This window comes from Rhinichthys klamathensis, unplaced genomic scaffold, assembly GCF_029890125.1.
Source record: "Rhinichthys klamathensis goyatoka isolate OS25496 unplaced genomic scaffold, OSU_Roscu_1.1 h1tg000254l_1, whole genome shotgun sequence".
Classification (NCBI taxonomy): Eukaryota; Metazoa; Chordata; class Actinopteri; order Cypriniformes; family Leuciscidae; genus Rhinichthys; species Rhinichthys klamathensis.
This window is the reverse complement of record NW_026606776.1, coordinates 5,169,510-5,184,620: the sequence shown is the minus strand read 5'-3', so window position 1 is coordinate 5,184,620 and position 15,111 is coordinate 5,169,510. Positions and strand designations below refer to the sequence as shown.

Genomic DNA, 15,111 nt, shown 5'->3' with positions numbered 1-15,111 from the left:
TAATTATTAAGGGGTTCGCTATATTTTCACTTTAGAATACTGTTCCAGGTTTTAAGTCATTCCTGAAGAATTATCTAATAATTATTTATTAATTACTAATAAGTTCCCTATATTTTCAGTTTCCAGAGATGGGACCAAGTCACACATGTGCAAGTCTCAAGTAAGTCTCAAGTCTTAACCTTCAAGTCTCAAGTAAGTCCCAAGTATTTTTTTCCTGGGCAAGTCAAGTCAAGTCAAGTCACAGGCTATGTCAAGTCAATTCAAGTCAAGTCCTATAGTAGGTCAAGTCAAGTCCAAGTCAAGTCACCTTATTATTGTAATTTTACCTGCAGAATTTGATCTATGGGCGTCAGTTTGGTTTGAAATGAACAGAGGCGCATTCGGAAGTGCATTTGGGTACAATGACGCATTCATTCACTTTTCTCTTTCGCGCAGGTCATGTTTTGTAAGACGATGTCCTGTAGCTTACTAATTTAAAGAAATAAAAATGTATATAAAATGTGATGATGTCCGACTTCTTTTATAAAGAAGAAACCCTTAAGTTTTCAAAAAGCATTAGACATATGACCCACTGTTCTGCTTCGTGTATATATCAATGAATTCAAACGTGCTTTCGCGCGTTGGCTGGCGCTGAGCCAGAGACAGACGCTCTCAGTGCTGTCATATCACAACTGTTCATTGTTTTCAACCACATAATTTTTATTTTAGGTTTCAGACATTTAAATACACATTAAGTGCTTTAAGTAGCCTACTAGCAAAAAAAATGTGTAGTTTGTAAAATGCACACTATGGAAGCGTCAGTAATAATCCTTTCCATTATAATAAGACGACACGTTTTATTCATATCAGATACACATTGTGTAAGTAGCTTTACATTTTACCCTATTATACACAGAGGTGGGTAGTAACGAAGTACATTTACTTCGTTACATTTACTTGAGTATTTTTTTGGAAAATTTGTACTTTTAAGAGTAGATTTAATTGTGGGTACTTTTACTTTAACTCGAGTAGATTTCTAATGAAAAAACTGTACTTTTACTTCGTTACGTTTGGCGACGTTCCTCTCGTTACTTTATTTTAATGCAATATGTTGTTAAAAGCGTAGTTTATTCTAAGCGCGCGCTCTCTCTTTTTTCTGGGCATGAGCGATGCTCAATTCACAAATGAATCACTCTTTTGAGTCGATTCTGTTCAAAGACTTCATCAAACAAGTTGGGCAGATCTGTCTAAATCGGTTCGCGAATCAGTTTGAATGATCTGTTCAGTTTCCTGCACGCACTGAATCGTCTCGGAGTCGTAACAGGAAGATTTAAGAACATCAAGAACATTGTGTGGCGGTCCATAGTCTACAGTACAGTCTAGAAAGTAAATCTGCAAATGCATCATATTTTTTGCCAGCGATGAAGATCTTTATTAGTTGAACTTGAACATCTTCGTATACTTCGTAAGCTGTCTGTGAATGAATTATTCCACACGACGATACATTCGATTTCATTCAGGTAATACATTTTACAACCAAACACATTATTACGCCATATAGCACTACTACAAAGTATGGCATTACCCTTTTTTTGGACATATACATTACTTTATACATTAAATAAGCTATCATCGTCCAGTTTATGAATGTGTGTACACACACAATGTATTCTCGGTGTTGTAGTGTCGGTATTGCGCAGTGGCGTGCGAACTCGACTTGAAAACGAATGCCTTTGCCTGCCTTATTAGACTCAGTTAACCAGTTTAAAGATGCTTTCATAAATATAGCCTACATTTAAATACATTTTGGAGAACAGACAGAAGAAGATCCGTGCATTTGATCGTTGTTTATGTTGGGCATGACATGACTGCGAGCACATGTGCAGAGTTTTAACACTTTCTAATCTGTCAATGGTTCCCATCCCTTGAATGCAAAACTCCATAGAGTCACTTTATTCCGACATTGTCTAATAATCCAAATGTAGTTGTATAAGTTACTATACTATTATACAAACCAAAGGACAGCCAATGGTTTTCAGGCTATAGATATACAGAAATAATGTTTGTCTCTTCTGTTTTTGTTGCAAAGATAGCTTATCTAATTATGATAATAATAGTCATTTAAATGAAAAAAAAAATCTAAATAATATCATGTTACATATACAGTATATATATATATATATATATATATATATATATATATATATATATTTATATATATATATATATATATATATATATATATATGCCTATGTGTAAAGTAACTAGTAACTAACTACTTGAGTAGTTTTTTCATTGGATACTTTTTTACTCTTACTCAAGTAACTTTTAAGATTATTACTTTTACTTTTACTTTGAGTAAATATTTCTATAAGTACTTGTACTTTTACTTGAGTACAGTTTTTGGATACTCTACCCACCTCTGATTATACAGCTCAACTAACGCGATCGTTATACAGGTGTTTAAACAACAAAACACATCCACTTGCACATTTGACAATCGGAAAATATCAGTGTTTCATTTTATAGCTAATACATTTGTGAACATTTTGAATAAAACAGGAAAAATAACATAAAAGCAGATCATCATTCATTCAGCGCTGTGTTGTGGTTGCGCTGTGTCACGTGACAAGTAATGACGCGTCACCATGGAAGCATTAAAGTGAGTGACAGGTTCTAAATAACGATCGCCTAGAAAAACTCACGCTGGGGGATCAGTTAGAATAGTTTAAACTTTCTTGTGAAAGGGTTAATGGCTACTTTAGCTATTATTACATTAGCTAACTACCAACTAACCAGATAACATTAACAAATTGACAAGCACTTACTGGGCAGAATGGCTCTTCAAATGACGGACGAAATTGGAGGTTGTGGTCTGGCTGTCCGCAATGTTAATGTTGCATGTCTTGCAAAGCGCTGTTCGTCTTTTGCCATCTTGTGAATAATTCTTGAAGCCGAAAGCGATGACCCTTGGTACCCCTCCGGCCGACATTTTGATGTGATATCTGATCTAAGAGGGCGTGGTGTGCGTAAGGTACGAGAGGGCATGACTGATGATAGTGTCGTGATCCAGTCATGACAACGCTATTCTCAGCCTGCGCTCCAGCTGGATCAACTTTCTTTTTTTTAAATAATTTATATATTTTATATTCAAACTGAAAACATGATGTGATTAACACTCAAGTCATTCAAGTCATCGTGTCTCAAGTCAAGTCAAGTCCCGAGTCTTTAACTTCCAAGTCCGAGTCAAGTCTCAAGTATTTCATTTTATGTCAAGTCAAGTCACAAGTCATAAAAATAGAGACTCGAGTCGACTCGAGTCCAAGTCACCAAGTCACAAGTCCCCATGTCTGTCAGTTTCCCTCAGTCGTTGCCTCAAAAACATGAATTTACTCAATGGCATTCTATGCTGAGGAAAACAGACACACACAGTACTGTATAAAATATAAAACTAATCTGAGGTTAGTTATGGCATAGCACTTGTGTATGGTTTCTTTCTGAAGTTGATTTCTTACAGAACACGCTTACAAAACCACACAGGCAAACATTTAACTTTAACATTATATGTATTTGTTAAAATTGCTACTTCTATTAATAACATTAGTGAATAAGAAAGTTCACAACTCAATGTAGTTTTGTATGACTGTTCATTAGTTACTTCTTAGTTATTATTTTTTTAACCTTAATTAGTAGATAATTAGTAGTAGTTCTTCAGGAGGTATGACAGAATTCATTAGTTATTGATTTATTAACAGTTACTTAACACAATCATAACATTTTATTACATACTGATTAGTTAACACATCTTACTTAGAGTAGTGAAGAAGTAGTTAATGAAGAATTACCTATTAGTTCTTCAATAATTCCCTATTAGTTATGCAGTAAGAAACAATATTCTAAAGTGTTAACGTAGTGGTTACTATAGTAGTTGCTGTAAATTGGGCATCTAACCCTAAACCACACCCTATAGTAAGTACATGTTATTGTTACTCTGTACTTAAATGTATAATTACACTGTAACATAGACACCTTAAAATAAAGTGTTACCAAAGTTTGCATTTGTTCATATTATCATTAAGGTGCCCAGCAAAAATAAACTACCAGAGTAACAAAATATTTGTGATCAAAATACTTCTAGGAATTTATTTATGTATGTTTTACTTGGTTCTTCTTTTTGAAAGGCCATCACTAAGGAGCCCTGATTTTTGGCACCATATTGTGGTGTAGTTTCAGCAATTTCAAGACAAAATTGTACGTTCTCACAGTTAGGGGTCTTCAAAAAAACATTTATATCTCAACTCAAGCTCACCCCCCATAGTTTTAAAATGAATTTTAAGAACTCTGCACCCTGGGTCACATGATCATAAATAGTAAAATTACTTCCTTAAAGTGACAATTGCATGCACCCTTTGAAGGACATAAATGGTTAATATCAGCATTACAGCACCCATTAAGAGCCAGCACTTCTAGACAGTGTATTTCTAGAGAGCTAATGTCAAGAGTCCATATTCCATATTAATAAAAATGTCAATATTTCTCTAAGGTTTTATCCAATTCCTTAATGCGTAAATCTTTTTTAATTATAAAAAATACTGAGTGCACTTTAACACTTTTTCTTTTGAGACTAAATGTTACAACTCAAGCTATCCAACCACTGTTACCCAGACTTAACTTATTTATCATAAACAATGAATTGCTATCCTCAAATCTGCTGTTATCTGTAGATATTTTGAAGAATGTTGGTAACTAGACAGTTGATGGCAGCCATTGAATTCCATAGTATTTTTTTCCCCTATGGAAGTCAAGGGGTGATGTCAACTGTCTAGTTACCAATATTCTTTAACATATCTTCTTTTGTGTTCAACAGAAGAAAGAAACTCGTACATGTGTGGAACAACTTGAGGGTAAGTAATGACAAAATGTTCATTTTTGGGTGAACTATCCCTTTAATATAATAAATAGCTACTTACATACATTTCTACTGCGCTTTTCAAGATATGTTAAAGATAGGTTACCCATCATGATATCTAAAAGGGCGTCCACAATTCTTTAATAAAGACTATAACACAATGTGAATGTTAATCACATTATTGTGCATTATATTATTTACGAGTTTGTTCAAGCAATAGCGCCACTGTGTGGAGACAGGGTGGTGGCGCTATGCAGATCATAATTTATTTTTCTTTATGGTTGTATTCACAGAGTAACAAAACACTTCATTATAACTGCTATTTTCTCATAGTAAACCTTGTGCTCTGTCAGTTTTTGTTTTATTAGTTTGGTGAAGTAGACTTCAGCGCCTTTTTTACGGCAGTTGTTTATTTTATTTTATTTTTATTTTTTTATTTTTTTTATGGAGAGTCACCATTAATTTCATTCTAACCAAAAACATTAACTTGACGTTCATAGTGCCCACAGGAGCGCGCAGTGCTGTGGTGCGCGCGCACCTGACACCTGTCACATTGTGACGAGATTCTTGCTCTTCTGAATCACGGGAGCAGAGCAGATCTTCACGAGCGCGGGGTAACACTCACACACATCACCGAAGCTGGATCAAGCCGTCCGAAACCCGCCAAACTTCCACTGGGCCGGGCCAGCAGGCCAGCAACCCCCGATCTGGACCGATGTGCTGGCCGAGATGTCTCGACACATTTATATTAGGAATAAGATCGGCGAGGGAATCCAAGCGCCTATATTTCAGGTGACCATGTTAAGACTTGAGATAAGATATCATTTTTAAAGTACTTTGTTAATTTTATTGGATAACTTTATAGGCTATAATATGAATATAACTGTTTTTGGTCGGTAGCCTATTTGCTCTAGTGCGTGCAAGTTTTGAAGGATTTTTTACTGAAGTAGCCTACACTTCTTTTTCAGTGGCTTCTGCAATTTTGTTGTTTTTATTGTTTGGATTGGGGCGTCAAGGGCATATCAATTAAAGCGTTGAGACATTTTTACTACACTCTTGTGAATACAAGGTTCGAAAAAGTGTGTTTACGCAGCGATGCCATAAAGAACCATTTTTGGTTTTCCTCCAAAAAAAAAAACCTTTCGGTGAACAGGTATTAAAAGAACCGTTGTTTTCTTAGTGTGAATAATATTTTTTTTTTTTTAAATATAAAGAACCTTTTCCCGCTATAAAGAAGCTTTTTGTAGAATGGAAAGGTTCCGTGGATGTTAAACGTTCTTCGTGAATCTATGCATGCCAATAAAGAACCTTTATGTTTAAGTGTACGCTAAATTTTATCAAATCACGTGAAATATTTGAAGCACAAGTAAATACCTATATTTAGTATATAGAGAGTATAATGAAGGAAACTAACTTAGATCACCTGACTACATGAAGAACAGCCTTAATGGTGTGAAATGAGCACATTGACCCACTTTTTGGTGGCCCTATTAAACAACCTTTAAAAAGAACAAGCTCTATGACTATCCTCAACACTACTATAGAACTCTAGAGACGCCTAGAAATAGAAACAAATCAGACCTGGCTAATTAATGTGTCCCTGTAGTGACTATTTTTTGTCAGCCCACCCCGTCTTTTTCTTGCTCCTTCAAATTCCATACAGCTGTAATTTTTCTTCCCATGGGTATGAAAGGGTTAAAGGTATAGTTCACCCAAAAAATGTATATTCTGTCATAATATACTCACCCTCAAGTTGTCCCAAACCTGTATGAGTTTCTTTTTTCTGCTGAACACAAAAGAAGATATTTAGAAGAATATTGGTAACCAAACAGTTGATGGGCCCCATTGACTTCAAAATGTCTTCTTTTGAGGTTTTTTTTAGTGAACTATCCCTTTATTATTTCGGAGATAACCTCAAGCAGAATGACCACTCTGTACTCTTTCAGCTTCTCTAATGTTATATCACTACATTAATAAATTGCACCGATAATTTACATTGATGCAAGTGGCTCTCATTACCAAATGAACTTCCTTCATTAATGGCGTCAGTGCAGTGTTTTCTGCTGGTACTCTCTCCCATCAACTGTGTTTCTACACAATGTATAGTCTAGTCATATTTTACCCATTTCTAGTTTATTTATTGACTATATTTTAGTCTGCATACTATGTATGTACTGTACGTTTCTTATAACCTTGATAGCAGCTAGCAAGCAAATGTAATAATATTGTCCAACAAATTCAATACTGATACTGCTCCTTATTCTGATTGTGAGCTATTAATATCAGGAACACTTATAATGGTCTGTCATTAAGAGATAGTTCACTCAAAAATGAAAATTTTGTCATCATTTACTCACCCTCATGTTGTTCCAAACCTGTATGAGTTTATTTCTTCTGAAAGAAGATATTTTAAAGAGTGTTGGTGACTAGACATTTGATTAACGGCACCCTTGACTTCCATAGTAGGAAATAAATACTATGGAAGTCAATGGGTGCCGTTTACTGTCTGGTTACCAACATTCTTTAAAATATCTTATTTTGTGTTCAATATAAGAAAGAAACTCATACAGGTTTGGGATAACTTGACGGTGAGTAAGTAATGACAAAATGTTCATTTTTGGGTGAACTATCCCTTTAATAGGTTACTATGCAGGAAGTAATTCAGGTCAAATGAGTGGTCCTACATTAACACTTCAGCTACTACTATTAACTACTATGGAAAAAAGCTTTTCTAATCGGTTAGTAATATCATATTTAGGACTAAAATAGTTCCTTAAGTAATCAATAATTCCTGAATGTGATTAGCCTCATTAACCCTTCAACATCTAAGGGGTTTTAAGTCCGCCTGGCACTATGTTGATATTTTGGCTTCTGGAAGGGTCAATTTTCATAGCAGAGTGAAGAGAGTCATATTTGACTCTCAGCTACAAGGTGGATGCATTGACAATACACTTCTTGAGACACTGTATGTGTTCTGATGATGTGATATATCACCAAGAAATACAAAAACGGAAGTTCAATTTTTTTTTTATTATTATAAAAAAGGAAACCATAATGAATAAGGGATTTTACATCAAATAGTGATTCCTCAAAGGCTTTAGAACACCTGTAAAAAAACTGGGTGAAAAAAATAACTATTTACACTTCTGTGACTGTAGTCACCATACAGTTTTTGGGGGGGGGGGTTTTTTGTGGAAAAACACAGAATATTCCATTCAAAATGAACATTTATGTTCCCTTTACATTTTCTTATAATTTCTGTGTCAATTTACCAAACACATCCAACAACAACCTCTAGATAGCACTGTGCACTGTATTTGCACATCAGTCATTTGGCCATGTTATTTTCTTTGAAAAGAATCTAAGTTTGAACTCTGTAAAATCTGACCAGTACAAATACGTGTATCTTCAAAGCAATCCAAATGTGTTGTGTCCAAAGACCGTAAATAAAAGGTTGTGTCTGGGAAGACGCATGGGGTTTATTCCAAACCTCCCCTTTTTTACGTTCCTAGGACACCTGACAATGTCATTGTTTGTTTTATATTGGTCTGTGATTGGTTCACACGCCAACAGATTTATATATAGATAGGGTAAAGTACCATTTCTCTGTTTTGGGGTAAAATGCTATAGATTTGCACTCAATTGCAGAAGGTTTATCATTCACGGAAGTCAACACAGTCTATGCATTATTACGCAGACGAATGTCAGCTTTTTCTTAGAAAAAAAAGTAAGTTAATACCTTAATCCATTCCGAAGCTATTAATAGATATGTCAGGGGTGCGCACTTTGACGCTCTAGATTGTCAGTCGACTTTGAAGGGTTAATAATCAACTATGACAAATTTTAAAGAATTACCAATTACAACATTACCGTGCGTCTGAGATATAATCACTTGACTTTTTTACTCTGAATATGTTCATAAATTGCATCATAATTACCTGCCAGTACCTGATTGATCCACCTGTACCAACTCTGGACTTTGACGGGAAGGAGCCCAGCTGGAAGGAGATCCAGAAGGTGATCAAAAACGCTAGAGCAAGCTCAGCCCAGGACCTAGTGGGGTACCTTACAGGGTTTATAAGAACTGCCCGAAGCTACTCTACAGGCTCTGGAAGATCCTGAAGGTTATATGGAGGAGGGGAAAGGTTGCTCAGCAGTGGCGGTTTGCAGAAGGGGTGTGGATTCCAAAGGAGGAAGAGTCTAAGACAATCGACCAGTTCAGAAACATCTCGCTGCTCTGTGTTGAGGGAAAGATATTCTTCAGCATCGTTGCTAGGCGGCTGACCGACTACCTCCTAAGGAACTTGTACATTGACACCTCGGTCCAGAAAGGAGAGATCCCGAAGGTGCCGGGGTGTCTTGAGCACACAGGCGTGGTCACACAGCTGATCAGGGAAGCCCGGGAGAACAAGGGGGACCTGGTGGTGCTGTGGTTGGACCTCACAGACGCCAATGGGTCCATACCCCACAAACTGGTTGAGGAGGCCCTGTGCCGGCACCACATCCCAGACAAGTTTAGAGACCTCATTCTGGAATACTATGACTGTTTCAGTCTGAGAGTCTCTGCAGGGTCTACAACATCAGACTGGCACAGGCTCGAGAAGGGTATTATCACTGGGTGTACAATTTCAGTGATATTATTTGCACTCGCCATGAATATGCTGGTGAAGTCTACAGAGGTCCAGTGCCCTCTGCAGTCCCCTCACCAAGTCCGGTGTCCGCCAGCCGCCCAGTAGGCTTTTCATGGATGATCTGACTGTGACAACACCACATGTCCCAGGGGGCAGATGGATCCTGAAGGGCCTGGAAGAGATGACCACATGGGCTCGCATGTTCTTCAAGCAAGCAAAGTCCAGATCTCTGGTGTTGAAGAAAGGAAAGGTTACCAACCAGTTCCGCTTCACACTTGGCACGACCCAGATACCATCAATCACTGAGAAACCAGTGAAGAGCTTGGGAAAGGTGTTCGACTGCAGCCTGAAAGACATGGCAGTCATCCGTGCAACCAACCTTGAACTGGAAGGCTGGCTAGCCGCAGTGGACAAGTCAGGCCTACCTGGCAAGTTCAAGGCCTGGATTTACCAACATGGCATCCTCCCACGGATTCTCTGGCCCCTCCTGATTTATGAGGTTCCAAACACCACCATCGAGGGCTATGAGAGGAGAGTCAGCAGGTTTCTACGGAAGTGGCTGGGTCTACCTCGAAGCCTGAGCAGCATCGCCTTGTATGGCCAGAACAACAAGCTGAAGCTCCCTATCAGCAGCCTGAATGAGGAGTTCAAGGTGGGCCGTGCCAGGGAGGTGCTGCAATATAGAGAGTCACAGGACCCAAAGGTCTCCCAGGCTGAGATTGAGGTGAGGACAGGGCGGAGGTGGAGGGCAGCAGAGGCGGTGGATGTGGCTGAGTCGCAGCTATGGCACAGGGCACTGGTGGGAGCAGTGACTCATGGAAGAGCTGGCCTGGGTAGCGGCACAACATCTCGCTATAACAAGGTGCAGGGGAAGAACAGGAGATCACTGGTGCAGCAAAATGTGCAGGCAGCAGTAGAGGAGGAGCGGGCCAGCAGGATGGTTGAAATGCGGCAGCAGGCAGCCTGGACAAGATGGGAGCATGCAGTGGACCTCAAAAGTCTCATGGGCAGAGCTTTGGAAAGCAGACCCCCATCGCATACGGTTCCTGATCCAGGCTGTCTACGATGTACTACCGAGCCCATCCAACCTGTTCAGCTGGGGATTGGTGAAGTCACCAGCTTGCAACCTCTGCCTGAAGAGGGTGACCCTGGAGCACATCCTAAGCTGCTGTTCGAAGGCCCTGGGTGAGGGGCGCTACCATTGGCGCCATGACCAAGTCCTGAAGGCCATAGCGAATACCATCAGCTGTGGAATTGGCCACTGCAAGCACCTCGGCCCAGTGAAGAACACCATTTCTTTCGTCCGGGCTGGGGAGAAGCCACCATTAGCTGCCAGGGCCGCCTCATCTGGCCTGCTAGCAACAGCACAAGACTGGGAGTTGAAAGTTGACATGGAGAAGCAACTGAAATTCCCAGAAACTGTCGCCACCACAACACGGAGGCGGTGTTGCAACAATCTACAGAGATATCCTTAATGTTACTCAGAAAACTCGTCATAGTTTTAATTCGTTTGAAGTACTTGTGCTAAATGTTAAGCTCTTAGATGTAAGAAAAAAAAACCTATTATCTCTAGCATTGGTTACCGTATATAGACCTCCAGGGCCTTACACCGATTTCCTAAAAGAGTTTGCAGACTTTCTATCAGATCTATTGGTCAACGTCGATAAAGCATTAATTGTTGGAGATTTTAACATACACGTAGATAATTCAAATGATGCGTTAGGGGCTGCGTTCACAGATTTATTAAACTCCTTCGGGGTCAAGCAAAACGTCACCGGACCAACTCATCGTCTTAATCATACACTCGATTTAATTATATCATATGGAACCGATCCAACCGATATAGATATCATTCCACAAAGTGATGATGTCACGGACCATTACATGGTAACTTGCATATTACGTACTTCTGTAATATGTCATGCTGCGCCACGTTATCGACCAGGTAGAAAAATTCTTCCATCCACTATAGATCATTTCTCAAATAGCTTATCTGATCTGACTCAGCTGCTGCCTGAACCCAAACAAACAGATGAACTAGACGAATTAACTAGCACTATGAGCTCCATTCTCTCTAGAACATTGGATATTGTTGCACCCATTAGATTAAAAAAGGTCAGAGAAAAAAGTATAGCACCATGGTACAATAATACTACGTATGTTTTAAAGAGAGAAACCCGTAATTTAGAGCGTAAATGGAAAAAAAATAATTTAGAGGTCTTTAGAATCGCGTGGAAAAACAGTATGTCACGTTATAAAAAGGCCCTTAAAACGGCCAGGGCTGAGCACCTCAGCAAACTAATAGAAAACAACCGAAATAATCCAAGGTTTTTATTTAATACCGTGGCTAGACTTACAAATAAACAGACGTCGTCTGAACAAAATACCTCGTTACAATTTAGTAGTAATGATTTCATGAACTTCTTCACCGAGAAAATTGAAAGCATCAGAATCACAATCGTAAACGCTCAATCTTTGCTCGCGCCTTATAATTCAGCCGCAATTATCACCCCGCAAGAACAATTACAATGCTTTACAACCATAGAACAAAAAGAGTTAAATAAACTTATCACTTCATCTAAAACAACAACATGTTTATTAGATCCTATACCAACTAAACTATTGAAAGAAGTGTTACCTAGTGGAAGAGCCTCTTCTCAATATTATTAACTCATCTCTATCTTTAGGTCATGTTCCAAGAACGTTCAAGCTGGCAGTTATAAAACCTCTTATTAAGAAACCACAATTAGATCCAAATAACCTAGCAAATTACAGACCCATCTCAAATCTTCCATTCATGTCAAAAATATTAGAAAAAGTTGTGTCCGCTCAACTCGGCTCTTTCTTGCAAGAAAACGACATCTATGAAAAGTTTCAGTCTGGATTCAGGCCACATCATAGCACTGAAACTGCGCTTGTTAGAATCACAAATGATTTACTTTTAGCTTCGGACCAAGGCTGTATCTCAGTACTAGTTTTACTTGATCTTAGTGCTGCGTTCGATACTATAGATCACTCAATACTCTTAGATCGACTACAAAATTACACTGGTGTTCAAGGACAAGCATTAAGCTGGTTCAGGTCATACTTATCTGACCGCTACCATTTCGTCTACTTAAATGGAGAAAAATCGATCATAACTTCGGCAAACTATGGAGTGCCGCAGGGATCTGTGTTAGGCCCTTTATTATTCTCAATATATATGCTGCCACCTGGTAATATTCTAAGGAAACATGGAATTAGTTTCCATTGTTATGCCGATGACACTCAAATATATATTTCATCACGGCCAGATGAATACGCTAAATTATCCAAATTGACAGATTGTGTTAAAGATATAAAAGATTGGATGACGCGTATTTTTCTTTTATTAAATCCAGACAAGACAGAGGTAATACTTATCGGTTCTAAAAACCATCCACAAAACCTTTCACAGCACGACTTTAACATATTAGGATGCCCTGTTACTTTATCCGCTACAGTAAAAGACCTGGGTGTTACATTAGACTGCAACCTGTCTTTTGAAAAGCATATTTCATATGTTAAAAAAACAGCCTTTTTCCACCTTAGAAACATTGCTAAGCTACGTAATATGCTATCAGTCTCTGATGCAGAAAAGTTAGTTCATGCATTCATGACCTCGAGACTAGATTACTGTAATGCTTTATTAGCTGGTTGTCCTGCATCTTCAATAAACAAGCTACAGTTAGTCCAAAATGCAGCCACTAGAGTTCTTACTAGATCAAGAAAATATGATCATATAACACCGATTCTATCATCACTTCATTGGTTACCTATAAAGTTCCGTATTAATTACAAGGTATTGCTTTTGACTTATAAAGCTCTAAATGGTTTAGCTCCAGTCTATTTAACGGATCTTCTGTCGCCCTATAATCCATCGCGCTCTTTAAGATCACTAAATTCGAGGCTTCTGGTCATTCCTAGGATATCCAGATCCACCAAAGGAGGGAGAGCATTTTCACATTTAGCTCCGTTGCTCAGACTCGTTCTCCCAGTTTAAAACTAGACTAAAGACGCATCTATTTAGCCAGGCATTCATATAAATTTTTTATCTTACAGTTACTTTAAATTCGGCCTTTACTTCATAAACGCAGGAGGAGAACTGGCCCCGACTGAGCCTGGGTTCTCCCAACGTTTTTTTTTCTCCATTAGGTCATCTGATGGAGTTTTAGGACACCATCGGGTCACTTGATGGTGTTTTTCGGTTCCTTGCCACTGTTGCCTTTGGCTTGCTCAGTTGGGGATATTCGAATTAAATGACCCACCATACCACTGATCAGCTCTCCCAAACTTGGATGTCTTTTTCCAGTAATAAACAAACACTGTTAAGTTGTTTTGATTGATACTGTGAAGCAGCTTTGATACAATCTGTATTGTGAAAAGCGCTATATAAATATACTTGATTTGACTTGACTTGACATGTTACTCATCTCAGAGACCTCCAAGCAGATCGTTCTCCTAGAACCCACCGTACCCTGGGAGGACCGTATCCAATGAGAGGAAGAGGGCAAAATACGCTGAGCTAGTTGAGGAGTGCCGGAACAATGGGTGGCGAGCGCGGTGTGAGCCCATTGAGGTGGGATGCAGAGGGTTTGCTGGCCAGTCTCTCTGCAGGGCCTATAACATCCTGGGCATCATAGGGGCCAGTAAGCGAAGGGCCATCAAGGAGGTCACGGAGTCAGCAGAAGTTGCCTCAAGGTGGCTGTGGATAAGGAGAGGAGAACCATGGGTGGGGTAGGGCTACCTGGACACAAGCTGGGGCCTGATCAACCCCAGCTGGTTCGCCTGGGTGAGAGTGTATGATGCTTGAAAGACCCGAAACACTCCGTGACCCCAGGTAACATCACTGATGATGTGTCCAGGTTGCATCAAGTTGATGTATGTTACAAACTCAAGTGTTACCTAATCACTCTGGAGGAACTACTAGTGATCTAGAAAGTGAAAAACATGTTCAGACTAAAAAAGCCAATTTCTTACATCTCAGACACAGGTTAGTGTTGTGATTAGTAATTAATTGTTAATTCTTTATAATTTGTCATATTTAGTTAACAGTTTTTAATGAGGATAATCTCATTCAGTAATTATTGATTACTTAATAAGGAACGTCTAGGTTACTTATTGTAACCCCCGTTCCCTGAAGGAGGGAACGGAGACAACGACAGTGCCAGTGACCGACGAATTGGGACCTTGTCTGAGAGGCTAATCGCCTTCAAGTGGTACTGTTACATCCACCAGCTGGAGTGCCCTTGATTCCTACCGGAGGGCACTCCTTCCGTCTTGGTTATCTCACCATGGACTACATTTCCCACAACCCATTGCCGGAATCATTATGCCTGATTACATCCACCTGTGTTTTATTATTCTTGTTAATCCTGTTAACTCAGAATTGCAGTGTAACCAACATACCAGACTTAACACGCAAGTCCTGTGTTCTCAGTGCTTTCCAGTCACAACATTGCCACTGCACCAGAGACTGTTCACAACATGGTCTCAGGATTACGTGAGAGTCAGTCAGGCTGAATTCCAGGCACCAAAAACACCTGCAGGTCCACTACTCTCTTGATGGAAGTG

The 15,111-nt window shown here is 39.1% G+C and overlaps 1 protein-coding gene across 2 annotated transcripts in view; it reads left to right on the top strand.

The window, feature by feature from the left end:
• Positions 1–5,492: 5,492 nt before the first annotated feature.
• Positions 5,493–15,111, top strand: part of cacnb4b (calcium channel, voltage-dependent, beta 4b subunit) — a 32,129-nt gene continuing 22,510 nt past the window's right edge. For both annotated transcript variants that reach the window (XM_056266835.1, XM_056266836.1), the window contains exon 1: positions 5,493–5,680. In XM_056266835.1, the coding sequence (XP_056122810.1) occupies positions 5,618–5,680 (63 nt within the window). In that variant the 5' untranslated portion in view covers positions 5,493–5,617. The remainder of the gene's footprint in view (positions 5,681–15,111) is intronic.